General features: G+C 41.7%; 1 protein-coding gene across 4 annotated transcripts in view; it reads right to left on the reverse strand.

The window, feature by feature from the left end:
* LOC139766820 (quinone oxidoreductase-like protein 2 homolog) overlaps positions 1-14,679 on the reverse strand; it is a 57,880-nt gene that overhangs the window by 36,839 nt on the left and 6,362 nt on the right. For all 4 annotated transcript variants that reach the window (XM_071695742.1, XM_071695741.1, XM_071695743.1 and 1 more), the window contains exon 3: positions 13,967-14,028. In XM_071695742.1, coding sequence (XP_071551843.1) covers positions 13,967-14,028 — 62 coding nt within the window. The remainder of the gene's footprint in view (positions 1-13,966; positions 14,029-14,679) is intronic.

Consider the following 14,679-nt stretch of genomic DNA (forward strand, 5'->3'; position numbering starts at 1 on the left):
AAGGGGGGTGACTGTATTGATGACTGGTTGGTAAGGTTATTTAATGTATGTATGTCTCATGGTGAGGTGCCTGAGATTGGCAGAATGCTTGCATAGTGCCATTGTACAAAGGCAAAGGGGATAAAAGTGAGTGTTCAAATTACAGAGGTATAAGTTGGTTGAGTATTCCTGGTAAATTATATGGGAGGGTATTGATTCTGAGGGTGAAGGCATGTACAGAGCATCAGATTGGGGAAGAGCAGTGTGGTTTCAGAAGTGGTAGAGGATGTGTGGATCAGGTGTTTGCTTTGAAGAATGTATGTGAGAAATACTTAGAAAAGCAAATGGATTTGTATGTAGCATTTATGGATCTGGAGAAGGCATATGATAGAGTTGAGAGATGCTTTGTGGAAGGTATTAAGAGTATATGGTGTGGGATGCAAGTTGCTGGAAGAAAGATGCTCTGTGGAAGGTATTAAGAATATATGGTGTGGGAGTCAAGTTGTTAGAAACAGTGAAAAGTTTTTATCGAGGATGTAAGGCATGTGTACGTGTAGGAAGAGAGGAAAGTGATTGGTTCTCAGTGAATGTAGGTTTGCGGCAGGGGTGTGTGATGTCTCCATGGCTGTTTAATTTGTTTATGGATGGGGTTGTTAGGGAGGTAAATGCAAGAGTTTTGGAAAGAGGGGCAAGTATGCAGTCTGTTCTGGATGAGAGAGCTTGGGAAGTGAGTCAGTTGTTGTTCGCTGATAATACAGCGCTGGTGGCTGATTCGTGAGAGAAACTGCAGAAGCTGGTGACTGAGTTTGGTAAAGTGTGTGAAAGAAGAAAGTTAAGAGTAAATGTGAATAAGAGCAAGGTTATTAGGTACAGTAGGGTTGACGGTCAAGTCAATTGGGAGGTAAGTTTGAATGGAGAAAAACTGGACGAAGTAGTGTTTTAGATATCTGGGAGTGGACTTGGCAGCAGATGGAACCATGGAAGCGGAAGTGAATCATAGGGTGGGGGAGAGGGCGAAAGTTCTGGGAGCGTTGAAGAATGTGTGGAAGTCGAGAACATTATCTCGGAAAGCAAAAATGGGTATGTTTGAAGGAATAGTGATTCCAACAATGTTGTATGGTTGCGAGGTGTGGGCTATGGATAGAGTTGTGTGCAGGAGGGTGGATGTGCTGGAAATGAGATGTTTGACGACAATATATAGCATTGTTGGAACTACTACTCCTTCAAACATGCCCATTTTTGCTTTCCAAGAATAACAAGTAGTGGTGATGTGAGAAGGAGATGGAGTGAGTATTTTGAAGGTTTGTTGAATGTGTTCAATGATAGAGTGGCAGATATAGAGTGTTTTGGTCAAGGTGGTGTGCGAAGTGAGAGGGTCAGGGAGAATGATTTGGTAAACAGAGAAGAGAGATAGTGAAAGCTTTACGGAAGATGAAAGCCGGCAAGGTGGCGGGTTTGGATGGTATTGCAGTGGAATTTGTTAAGAAAGGGGGTGACTGTGTTGCTGACTGGTTGGTGAGGATATTCAATGTATGTATGGCTCAAGGTGAAGTGCCTGAGGATTGGCAGAATGCATGCATAGTGCCATTGTACAAAGACAAAGGGGATAAAGGTGAGTACTCAAATTACAGAGGTATAAGTCTGTTGAGTATTCCTGAGAAATTATATGGGAGGGTATTGACTGAGAGGGTGAAGGCATGTACAGAGCATCAGATTGGGGAAGAGCAGTGTGGTTTCAGAAGTGGTAGAGGATGTGTTGATCAGGTGTTTGCCTTAAAGAATGTATGTGAGAAATACTTGGAAAACAAATGGATTTGTATGTAGCATTTAAGGATCTGGAGAAGGCATATGATAGAGTTGAGAGATGCTTTGTGGAAGGTATTAAGAGTATATGGTGTGGGATGCAAGTTGCTGGAAGCAGTGAAAAGATTTTATCGAGGATTTAAGGCACGTGTACAAGTAGGAAGAGATGAAAATGATTGGTTCTCAGTGAATGTAGGTTTGCGGCAGGGGTGTGTGATGTCTCCATGGTTGTTTGATTTGTTTATGGATGGGGGTTTTTAGGGGGGGTGAATGCAAGAGTTTTGGAGCGATGGAAAAGTATGCAGTCTGTTGTGGATGAGGGGGCTTGGGAAGTGAGTCAGTTGTTCGCTGATGATACAGCATTGGTGGATGATTCGGGTGAGAAACTGCAGAAGCTGGTGACTGAATTTGGTAAAGTGTGTGTGCTCACCTATATCCCCTTTGCTTTTGTACAATGGCACTATGCATGAATTCCGCCAATCCTCAGGCACTTCACCATGAGCCATACACACATTAAATGTCCTTACCAACCAGCCAACAACACAGTCACCCCCTTTTAAATAAGTTCCACTGCAATACCATCCAAACCCACTGCCTTGCCTGCTTTCATCTTCTGCAAAGCTTTCACTACCTCTTCTCTGTTTACCAATTAATTCTACTAAACCCTCTCACTTTGCACACCACCACAACCAAAACACCCTATATCTGCCACTCTATCATGTAACACATTCAACAAACCTTCAAAATACTCATTCTATCTCCTTCTCACATCACCACTACTTGTTATTAGTTCCCCATTAGCCCCCTTCACCGATATTCCCATTTGTTCTGATGTCTTATGCACTTTATTTACCTCCTTCCAAAACATATATATTCCTGAGTTCATGCAGAAAATGAAACATGATAAGTTCACAAGTACACTTTCATGTAATAATCACATCATCAGGGGAAACACGAGAAAAATATAAGAGTCAGTTGATATACAAAAGAGACATAGCTAGGACACCATTTGGTAACACGAGAAAAATATAAGAGTCAGTTGATATACAAAAGAGACATAGCTAGGACACCATTTGGTAAACACATTTACCAAATGGTGTCCTAGCTACGTCTCTTTGTTGTATATCAACTGACTGTTATATTTCTCTCTTGTGTCTCCCCTGATGATGTGATTATTACACAAAAGTGCACTTAGGAACTTATTGTGTTTCATTTTCTGCATGAACTCATAGAAATATACTTGATTATGTGCAAAATTGTGATCTTTTCCAATTATTTATTTATTTATTATACTTTGTCGCTGTCTCCCGCGTTTGCGAGGTAGCGCAAGGAAACAGACGAAAGAAATGGCCCAACCCCCCCCATACACATGTATATACATACGTCCACACACGCAAATATACATACCTACACAGCTTTCCATAGCTTACCCCAGACGCTTCACATGCCTTGATTCAATCCACTGACAGCACGTCAACCCCGGTATACCACATTGCTCCAATTCACTCTATTCCTTGCCCTCCTTTCACCCTCCTGCATGTTCAGGCCCCGATCACACAAAATCTTTTTCACTCCATCTTTCCACCTCCAATTTGGTCTCCCTCTTCTTGTTCCCTCCACCTCCGACACATATATCCTCTTGGTCAATCTTTCCTCACTCATCCTCTCCATGTGCCCAAACCACTTCAAAACACCCTCTTCTGCTCTCTCAACCACGCTCTTTTTATTTCCACACATCTCTCTTACCCTTACGTTACTTTTCCAATATATATATATATATATATATATATATATATATATATATATATATATATATATATATATATATTTTTTTTTTTTTTTTTATACTTTGTCGCTGTCTCCCGCGTTTGCGAGGTAGCGCAAGGAAACAGACGAAAGAAATGGCCCAACCCCCCCCCCATACACATGTACATACACACGTCCACACACGCAAATATACATACCTACACAGCTTTCCATGGTTTACCCCAGACGCTTCACATGCCTTGATTCAATCCACTGACAGCACGTCAACCCCTGTATACCACATCGCTCCAATTCACTCTATTCCTTGCCCTCCTCTCACCCTCCTGCATGTTCAGGCCCCGATCACACAAAATCTTTTTCACTCCATCTTTCCACCTCCAATTTGGTCTCCCTCTTCTCCTCGTTCCCTCCACCTCCGACACATATATCCTCTTGGTCAATCTTTCCTCACTCATTCTCTCCATGTGCCCAAACCATTTCAAAACACCCTCTTCTGCTCTCTCAACCACGCTCTTTTTATTTCCACACATCTCTCTTACCCTTACGTTACTTACTCGATCAAACCACCTCACACCACACATTGTCCTCAAACATCTCATTTCCAGCACATCCATCCTCCTGCGCACAACTCTATCCATAGCCCACGCCTCGCAACCATACAACATTGTTGGAACCACTATTCCTTCAAACATACCCATTTTTGCTTTCCGAGATAATGTTCTCGACTTCCACACATTTTTCAAGGCTCCCAAAATTTTCGCCCCCTCCCCCACCCTATGATCCACTTCCGCTTCCATGGTTCCATCCGCTGACAGATCCACTCCCAGATATCTAAAACACTTCACTTCCTCCAGTTTTTCTCCATTCAAACTCACCTCCCAATTGACTTGACCCTCAACCCTACTGTACCTAATAACCTTGCTCTTATTCACATTTACTCTTAACTTTCTTCTTCCACACACTTTACCAAACTCAGTCACCAGCTTCTGCAGTTTCTCACATGAATCAGCCACCAGCGCTGTATCATATATATATATATATATATATATATATATATATATATATATATATATATATCTTTCTTCTTCTTTCAAACTATTCGCCATTTCCCGCGTTAGCGAGGTAGCGTTAGGATCAGAGGACTGGGCCTTTTTTGGAATATCCTCACCTGGCCCCCTCTGTTCCTTCTTTTGGAAAATTAAAAAAAAAACGAGAGGGGAGGATTTCCAGCCCCCCGCTCCCTCCCCTTTTAGTCGCCTTCTACGACACGCAGGGAATACGTGGGAAGTATTCTTAATCCCCTATCCCCAGGGAAATATATATATATATATATATATATATATATATATATATATATATATATATATATATATATATATATATATATATATATTTTTTTTTTCATCATACTTTGTCACTGTCTCTCATGTTAGCAAGATAGCGCAAGGAAATAGACGAAAGAATGGCCCAACCCACCCACATACATATGTATATACATACACGCCCACACACGTACATATACATACCTATACAATTCAATGTATACATAAATATACATACACAGAGAAATACATATATATATATACATGTACATATTCATACTCGCTGCCCTCAGCCATTCCCGTCACCACCCAGCCACACATGAAATGGCATTCCCCTTCCCCAAACAATGCACGCGAGGTAGCACTAGGAAAAGACAACAAAGGCCACTCTCGTTCACGCTCAGTCTCTAGCTGTCATATGTAATGCACCAAAACCACAGCTCTCTTTCCACATCTAGGCCCCACAAAACTTTCCATGGTTTACCCCAGACACTTCACATGCCCTGGTTCAATCCACTGACAGCACATCGACCCCGGTATACCACATCTTTCCAATTCACTCTATTCCTTGCATGCCTTTCACCCTCCTGCAAGTGCAGGTCCCGATCGCTCAAAGTCTTTTTCACTCCATCCTTCCACCTCCAATTTGGTTTCCCCACTTCTTATTCCCTCCACCTCTGACACACATATCCTCTTTGTCAATCTTGCCTCACTCATTCTCTCCATGTGACCAAACCTTTTCAATACATCCTCTTCTGCTCTCTCAACCACACTCTTACCCTTTCATTACTTGCTCGATCAAACCACCTCATACCACATACTGTCCTCAAACATCTCATTTCCAACACATCCACTCTCCTCCGCACAACCCTATCTATAGCCCATGTCTCGCAACCACACAAAACTGTTGGAACCACTATTCCTTCAAACATATTCATTTTTGCTTTCTGAGATAATGTTCTCGCCTTCCACACATTCTTCAACGCTCCCAGAACCTTCACCCCCCCTCCCCCACCCTGTGACTCACTTCTGCTTCCATGGTTCCATATGCTGCTAAATCCACTCCCAGATATCTAAAACACTTCACTTCCTCCAGTTTTTCTCCATTCAAACTTACCTCCCAATTGACTTGTCCCTCAACCCATTTGGCGTCCTAGCTATGTCTCTTTGTTGTATAACAACTGACTGTTATATTTCTTTCTCGTATCTCCCCTGATGATGTGATTATTACACAAAGTGTACTTGGGAACTTATCATGTTTCATTTTCCCCGTGGACTCACAGGAATATACTTGATCACGCGCAAAATTGTGATCCTTTCCAACATATATGTGTATATGAGTGGATGGGCCATTCTTTGTCTATTTGCTGGCACTACTTCATTGACACGGGAAACAGCAATCAATTATAATAGAAATAAAAAAAATATGTGTGTTTTCCTGGCATTACCTCACTGAAGCAGGGGGTAGCAATGCTGTTTCCTGTGGGGCAGGTTAGCGCTGGGAATGGATGAAGGCAAGCAAGTATGAATATGTACATGTGTATATAGGTACATGCTTGTGTATGTGTATGTATATGTATGTATATGTGTATATGTTGATATGTGTATGCAATGTATGTATATAAGTGGATGGGCCATTCTTCGTCTGATTCCTGTCACTACCTCGCTGACACGGGAGACAGCAATGAACTATAATAATTACAAAAAATATTTTTATCCTTTATACATGATTGCCTTTTCCCTTGTCAGTAACAGGAAACAGACAAAGAATGACCCATCCACTCATATACACATATATATTCGTAAACACATACACGTACATATACATATCAACATATATTCACATCCATCCATATACATACACAGACATTTTTTTTTTTTCCATACTATTTGCCATTTCCCGCGTTAGCGAGGTAGCGTTAAGAACAGAGAACTGGGCCTTAGAGGGAATATCCTCACCTGACCCCCTTCTCTGTTCCTTCTTTTGGAAAATTAAAAAAAAAAAAAAAAAACAAGAAAGGGGAGGATTTCCAGCCACCCGCTCCCTCCCCTTTTAGTCGCCTTCTACGACACGCAGGGAATACGTGAGAAGTATTCTTTCTCCCCTATCCCCAGGGATAACACTGAGTTTGGTAAAGTGTGTGGAAGAAGAAAGTTGAGAGTAAATGTGAATAAGAGCAAGGTTATTAGGTACAGTAGGGGTGAGGGTCAAGTCAATTGGGAGGTGAGTTTGAATGGAGAAAAACTGGAGGAAGTGAAGTGTTTTAGATATCTGGGAGTGGATCTGTCAGCGGATGGAACCATGGAAGCGGAAGTGGATCATAGGGTGGGGGAGGGGGCGAAAATTTTGGGAGCCTTGAAAAATGTGTGGAAGTTGAGAACATTATCTCGGAAAGCAAAAATGGGTATGTTTGAGGGAATAGTGGTTCCAACAATGCTGTATGGTTGCGAGGCGTGGGCTATGGATAGAGATGTGCGCAGGAGGATGGATGTGCTGGAAATGAGATGTTTGAGGACAATGTGTGGTGTGAGGTGGTTTGATCGAGTAAGTAACGTAAGGGTAAGAGAGATGTGTGTAAATAAAAAGAGTGTGGTTGAGAGAGCAGAAGAGGGTGTTTTGAAATGGTTTGGGCACATGGAGAGAATGAGTGAGGAAAGATTGACCAAGAGGATATATGTGTTGGAGGTGGAGGGAACGAGGAGAAGAGGGAGACCAAATTGGAGGTGGAAAGATGGAGTGAAAAAGATTTTGTGTGATCGGGGCCTGAACATGCAGGAGGGTGAAAGGAGGGCAAGAAATAGAGTGAATTGGAGTCATGTGGTATACAGGGGTTGACGTGCTGTCAGTGGATTGAAGCAAGGCATGTGAAGCGTCTGGGGTAAACCATGGAAAGCTGTGTAGGTATGTATATTTGCGTGTGTGGACGTGTGTATGTACATGTGTATGGGGGGGGGGTTGGGCCATTTCTTTCGTCTGTTTCCTTGCGCTACCTCGCAAACGCGGGAGACAGCGACAAAGTATAAAAAAAAAAAAAAAAAAAAAAATATATATATATATATACATATATATAGTAGGGTTGAGGGTCAAGTCAATTGGGAGGTGAGTTTGAATGGAGAAAAACTGGAGGAAGTGAAGTGTTTTAGATATCTGGGAGTGGATCTGTCAGCGGATGGAACCATGGAAGCGGAAGTGGATCATAGGGTGGGGGAGGGGGCGAAAATTCTGGGAGCCTTGAAGAATGTGTGGAAGTCGAGAACATTATCTCGGAAAGCAAAAATGGGTATGTTTGAAGGAATAGTGGTTCCAACAATGTATGGTTGCGAGGCGTGGGCTATGGATAGAGTTGTGCGCAGGAGGATGGATGTGCTGGAAATGAGATGTTTGAGGACAATGTGTGGTGTGAGGTGGTTTGATCGAGTAAGTAACGTAAGGGTAAGAGAGATGTGTGGAAATAAAAAGAGCGTGGTTGAGAGAGCAGAAGAGGGTGTTTTGAAATGGTTTGGGCACATGGAGAGAATGAGTGAGGAAAGATTGACCAAGAGGATATATGTGTTGGAGGTGGAGGGAACGAGGAGAAGAGGGAGACCAAATTGGAGGTGGAAAGATGGAGTGAAAAAGATTTTGTGTGATCGGGGCCTGAACATGCAGGAGGGTGAAAGGAGGGCAAGGAATAGAGTGAATTGGAGTGATGTGGTATACCGGGGTTGACGTGCTGTCAGTGGAGTGAATCAAGGCATGTGAAGCGCCTGGGGTAAACCATGGAAAGCTGTGTAGGTATGTATATTTGCGTGTGTGGACGTATGTATATACATGTTTATGGGGGTGGGTTGGGCCATTTCTTTCGTCTGTTTCCTTGCGCTACCTCGCAAACGCGGGAGACAGCGACAAAGCAAATAAAAAAAAAAAAAAAGTTTGTTGAGTATTCCTGGTAAATTATATGGGAGGGTATTGATTGAGAGGGTGAAGGCATGTACAGACCATCAGATTGGGGAAGAGCAGTGTGGTTTCAGAAGTGGTAGAGGATGTGTGGATCAGGTGTTTGCTTTGAAGAATGTATGTGAGAAATACTTAGAAAAGCAAATGGATTTGTATGTAGCATTTATGGATCTGGAGAAGACATATGATAGAGTTGATAGAGATGCTCTGTGGAAGGTATTAAGAATATATGGTGTGGGAGGCAAGTTGTTAGAAGCAGTGAAAAGTTTTTATCGAGGATGTAAGGCATGTGTACGTGTAGGAAGAGAGGAAAGTGATTGGTTCTCAGTGAATGTAGGTTTGCGGCAGGGGTGTGTGATGTCTCCATGGTTGTTTAATTTGTTTATGGATGGGGTTGTTAGGGAGGTGAATGCAAGAGTTTTGGAAAGAGGGGCAAGTATGAAGTCTGTTGGGGATGAGAGAGCTTGGGAAGTGAGTCAGTTGTTGTTCGCTGATGATACAGCGCTGGTGGCTGATTCATGTGAGAAACTGCAGAAGCTGGTGACTGAGTTTGGTAAAGTGTGTGAAAGAAGAAAGTTAAGAGTAAATGTGAATAAGAGCAAGGTTATTAGGTACAGTAGGGTTGAGGGTCAAGTCAATTGGGAGGTAAGTTTGAATGGAGAAAAACTGGAGGAAGTAAAGTGTTTTAGATATCTGGGAGTGGATCTGGCAGCGGATGGAACCATGGAAGCGGAAGTGGATCATAGGGTGGAGGAGGGGGCGAAAATTCTGGGAGCCTTGAAGAATGTGTGGGAGTCGAGAACATTATCTCGGAAAGCAAAAATGGGTATGTTTGAAGGAATAGTAGTTCCAACAACGTTGTATGGTTGCGAGGCATGGGCTATGGATAGAGTTGTGCACAGGAGGATGGATGTGCTGGAAATGAGATGTTTGAGGACAATGTGTGGTGTGAGGTGGTTTGATTGAGTAAGTAACGTAAGGGTAAGAGAGATGTGTGGAAATAAAAAGAGCGTGGTTGAGAGAGCAGAAGAGGGTGTTTTGAAATGGTTTGGGCACATGGAGAGAATGAGAGAGGAAAGATTGACCAAGAGGATATATGTGTCAGAGGTGGAGGGAACGAGGAGAAGTGGGAGACCAAATTGGAGGTGGAAAAATGGAGTGAAAAAGATTTTGTGTGATCGGGGCCTGAACATGCAGGAGGGTGAAAGGAGGGCAAGGAATAGAGTGAATTGGTTCGATGTGGTATACCAGGGTTGACGTGCTGTCAGTGGATTGAATCAGGGCATGTGAATCGTCTGGGGTAAACCATGGAAAGCTGTGTAGGTATGTATATTTGCGTGTGTGGACATATGTATATACATGTGTATGGGGGTGGGTTGGGCCATTTCTTTCGTCTGTTTCCTTGCGCTACCTCGCTAACGCGGGAGACAGCGACAAAGCAAGAAAAAAAAAAAGATGTCCATATCTATACTTGCTTGCCTTAATCCATTTCTGGCACAACCTAGTCCCACAAGAAACAGCATTGGTAAACCCTGCTTCAGCGAGGGAGCGCCAGGAAAACAGACAAAAAAGGCCACATTTATTCACACTCAGTTTCTAGCTGTCATGTGTGATGCACTGAAACCATGGCTCCCTATCCACAACCAGGCCCCAAAGACATCTCCATTGTTTACCCCAGACGTTTCACATGCCCTGGTTCATTCCAATGACAGCACATTGACCCCGGTAAACCACACTGTTCCAATTCACTCTATTCCTTGCAAGCCTTTCACCCTCCAGTATGTTTAGGACCCGACCATTCAAAATCTTTTTCACTCCATCCTTCTATCTCCAATTGGTTTCCACTTCTTGTTCCCTCCACCCCTGACACATATATCTTCTTTGTCAACCTTTCCTCACTCATTCTCTCCATATGTCCAAGCTATTTCAACACACCCTCTTCTGCTCTCTCAACCACACTCTTTACTTCTGCACATCTCCCTTACCCTTTCATTTCTTACTCGATCAAACTACCTAACACTAAATGAGTGAGGAAAGATTGACAAAGAGGATATATGTGTCGGAGGTGGAGGGAACAAGAAGCAGCAGGAGACCAAATTGGGGGTGGAAGGATGGAGTGAAAAAGATTTTGAGCAATCAGGGCCTGAGCATACAGGAGGGTGAGGTGTGTGCAAGGAATAGAATGAATTGGAACAATGTGGTATACAAGGGTCAACGTGCTGTCAATGGATTGAAGCAGGGCATGTGAGGGGCAGCTATTATAGGATATCTTTTTTAGGGTATCTTATATACTATGTAATTTTCATTATCAGAGTTGTTGCATTGAGGTTTGATCATTTCTTAATGCCAGACATTCTAGCTACTCTTTCACCTGCTTTCATGAGAAAAGCATCCAGACCTTAAGTGTTTTTTGAGTTACAAACAGTGATAAAACTAGTCTGTGTATTCTCATCATTACTCCTTTCCCATCTGCTTCCCTAGCCCTCTTTCTCAGTTTACATATTAGTCTTCCAGGATATTTTAGTTTCATGAAGGCCTCAGTAATATATCAACTCTTTTTCTAAACATTCCTGACTACATATATGGAAAGCTCTCAAGAAGAAGCCAATTATCACCTCTGTCTTCATTCTGACATTATGACCTGAGTAACAGTGAATAAAATCAACCCTGTTGGTGGGTTTTCTGTATACAGATCACCTTACATTCTCATCTATCCTGAGAATAACAGTGTCCATTGATGACAATTTACAATCATTCTCTAACTCTACAGTGAACTGGATATTCTCAATAACATTGTTCAGTCTCCTTAACTTCTTACTATAGTGAGTCTAGTGAGTCAGGATGTGGTAAATGCTTGTAAAATTAAAGCAATGGTGTTTGAATGGAAACAGCAAGAAAGTACAGTATTTGCAAAGCCCTATATAGTGAGAGAAGAAAGTGTACTAAACTGTTTTATAGATATGAGGGAAGAAAGACTGGAAGAAGAGACAGAATTCAAATATTTCGGAACTACTTTAGGTGGTAAGTTTGGTGATATGAGAAGAGAGATAAGGGAGAGAGCAGTAAAAGGTATTGAGTCACTGGGTCCCTTAAGAGAATAATGAAGGACAGAGGTGTAAGTATGGAAGTGAAGAAGGAATTAAGGGACATCATAGTCCTCCAAACCCTGACTTATGCAGTGGAAACATGAACATGGAATGATTCACAGAGGTCAAGAATCCAGGCTGTGGAAATGAGATATTTGGAAGGATCATGTGGTATGACTAAATGGAATGAAGAGAGAGATGAGCAGGTGTATGAGAGATTACAAAGGGAATGACTTGTGAAGTGGTAGAGTAGATGAAACAATACTTTGAGGTGGTCGGGGCATGTGGAAAGAATGAAAGATGGGAAATTTACAAGGATACAAGGATAGTGTGTGACAGTACAATTAAAGGGGTTGGTGTGAGAGGAAGACCACCTGTGACATGGGGAAACAGAATGGGAGAGTACAGGAAGGAGAGAAATGGTGGAAGAATGCATGGAATGGTGTATGCAAGGGAAGCATGTGAAGATAGGGGATAGTGGAGACATTTGCCATGGCCACCCCCTTGATAAACAGATAGATAGAACAATAATTTATTAAAATAAGATAAAAAATGATGTAACAAAAGCATGAGGACACTTCAGAATAATAAAAATTATCCATCTACATGATGTTACCCTGAAGTGATCTTGCAATATTGTCTTCCATGGACAATTGTGAAGCCATAATACAGCTTGAGTGCAACAGTTTGTTTGCACATCTAGTAGAAAGAGTCCTTTCCAGATGAACGTTTCCATTTCAAATGGTTGCATGACAAAAAAAAAGTTATTTTCTTACTACAGGTACACCACCGATTTTCCGGCCTTCTTGGTTCCAAAGCCTGGCCAGATTAACCATTTTGCCGGACCAACAATGGTTAAGTAATAATAATTCATCAACACACCTCTTACCCACTAATTATACTTCTCCCATGTGTCAAAAGTATACCATGGACTTCTAGAAATTCAAATCAAACAAATATTAAATGTTTGAGCACCCTAAGATGGCAAGTCTGTCCTTAGATTGTTTGAATCCTGTGGGGTCTTCTTTGTCTTCTGTTGTCCGTGTTTTCCTAGGTGTGCATTGCCAGAATAATGCAGTTTCATCTGCATTATGCACCAGCTCAGGACTGAGGTGCTCGTCAGCTACAAGTTTCGCAAATTTGTCCACATACTAAGTAGCTCCTTCGTGGTTTGCAGACTGCTTTTCTCCGTACACTTTATTCATGGAAATTACATAACACTTCTTGAATCTTTGAAGCCATCCTTCACTATAGTCGTGCTCATGTTATAAGTTAAGTTCTTTATGGAACAACTTAGCCTGGTCCATTATCATGCTACCTGACAAGTCCACTCCATCACCCCGACGCTGTTGAAACAATTCCATCACTCGATCATGCTCAGTCCTATTACCATCTTTCATAGTTTTTCTAATCGTTATTTGCTTCTTGGAATTGCTATCTGCACAGAATTTCAATATTTTTCTCCCTTTGCTTCTTTACATCATCAACAGTTGATGAACCAATACTGTAGATGTCACACAGCTTATACAATGAAACACCATGGTCCATTTTTTCAATAGTTCTACTTTATCTTGGATCAATATGGACTGGTGTTTACGTTTGACACCATGACTGACACTCTCATATGTCTTTGAACCATAGCTAGGGTTAAATTTAAGCAAAATAAGCTAAGAATCTCACAGAATTGCGGTATCACCACCAACAAGTGCAGTGTAAAGAATGAAATAAGCGCGCCCTACACACAACGCCATCTGTGGCCGCCCAGTAAACTAGTCTGGTGGCCGCGGTAATTTCAAATTCCCTCACGTAATCTGTCTGGACTAAAGGAGGTGCCAAACCATCAGTTGCCGGAAATTTGGTGGTATACCTGTATCTGAGTTCTGCAGTCTATCCTGAGTATACTTATCTAGTTATTAGCATCATAAGATGACTCGCTGGAATGTGTTGGAGAAACTGATATATCATAAAAGATACTTCTTTTTCAGTACAGCTTTGCATAACAAAAGAAGTTTCTATAATCTTGTGACAGTTATAGAGTTATATATATGCATATCCAATAGAGATTAACTTACTTATTCTCCATCATTAGCAGATCTGAAGCATTCACCCCACAGCTATGCACTGCAACTCTAACCTGTTGATAAAAATTTAGTAAATTTTCCCATAGGACACGCCACCTCTGTTTCCAATAATCATACATGTCTCAGGACAATTCTCATTTTGTTAAAGGTGAATCAATTGAATTCTCATGAAAAAATTCAATTACAATTTCTAAAAACCTCTCCTCATATAGAGAGGATAACCAAGAATCTATAAATTTCTTAAACTTCAACAGCAGTTTTTATCTTAATTATGACATGCATCCCTCTCAAAATACAATATGGAATATGAAAATCTTATTTCTCCAATCTACAGTGTCTGCAGACAATACTGTTCAACCTCACACATTTTCAAAAGCAATACATGTCTAAGGTTTACTGTGGGTAGAAGCATCTAGTCACCATGACTAGTGTTTCAAATGATGTGAGAAACAGCAACCTGAATCAGTATTCCTCAGACCCTCTTAAGACAAGGATGATCTTTCTTTTCTCCTCCTGGCTGCCACTTCATTTTTGGAATTTCACTTCTTGACACTGTATTTCTTCCATCTGTAATTCAAGATGGTTGACTCTTACCTTTTTAAGCAGGAAAAAGCCCGAACTCTCACCTAGAAACAAGAAAATAGGGGTACATGTGAAATTCTATGCACAGTAGGTGCTCAGAACAGCCTGCCAGAATTCATGGT

The sequence above is a fragment of the Panulirus ornatus genome, chromosome 58, assembly GCF_036320965.1.
Source record: "Panulirus ornatus isolate Po-2019 chromosome 58, ASM3632096v1, whole genome shotgun sequence".
NCBI classification, from domain to species: domain Eukaryota; kingdom Metazoa; phylum Arthropoda; class Malacostraca; order Decapoda; family Palinuridae; genus Panulirus; species Panulirus ornatus.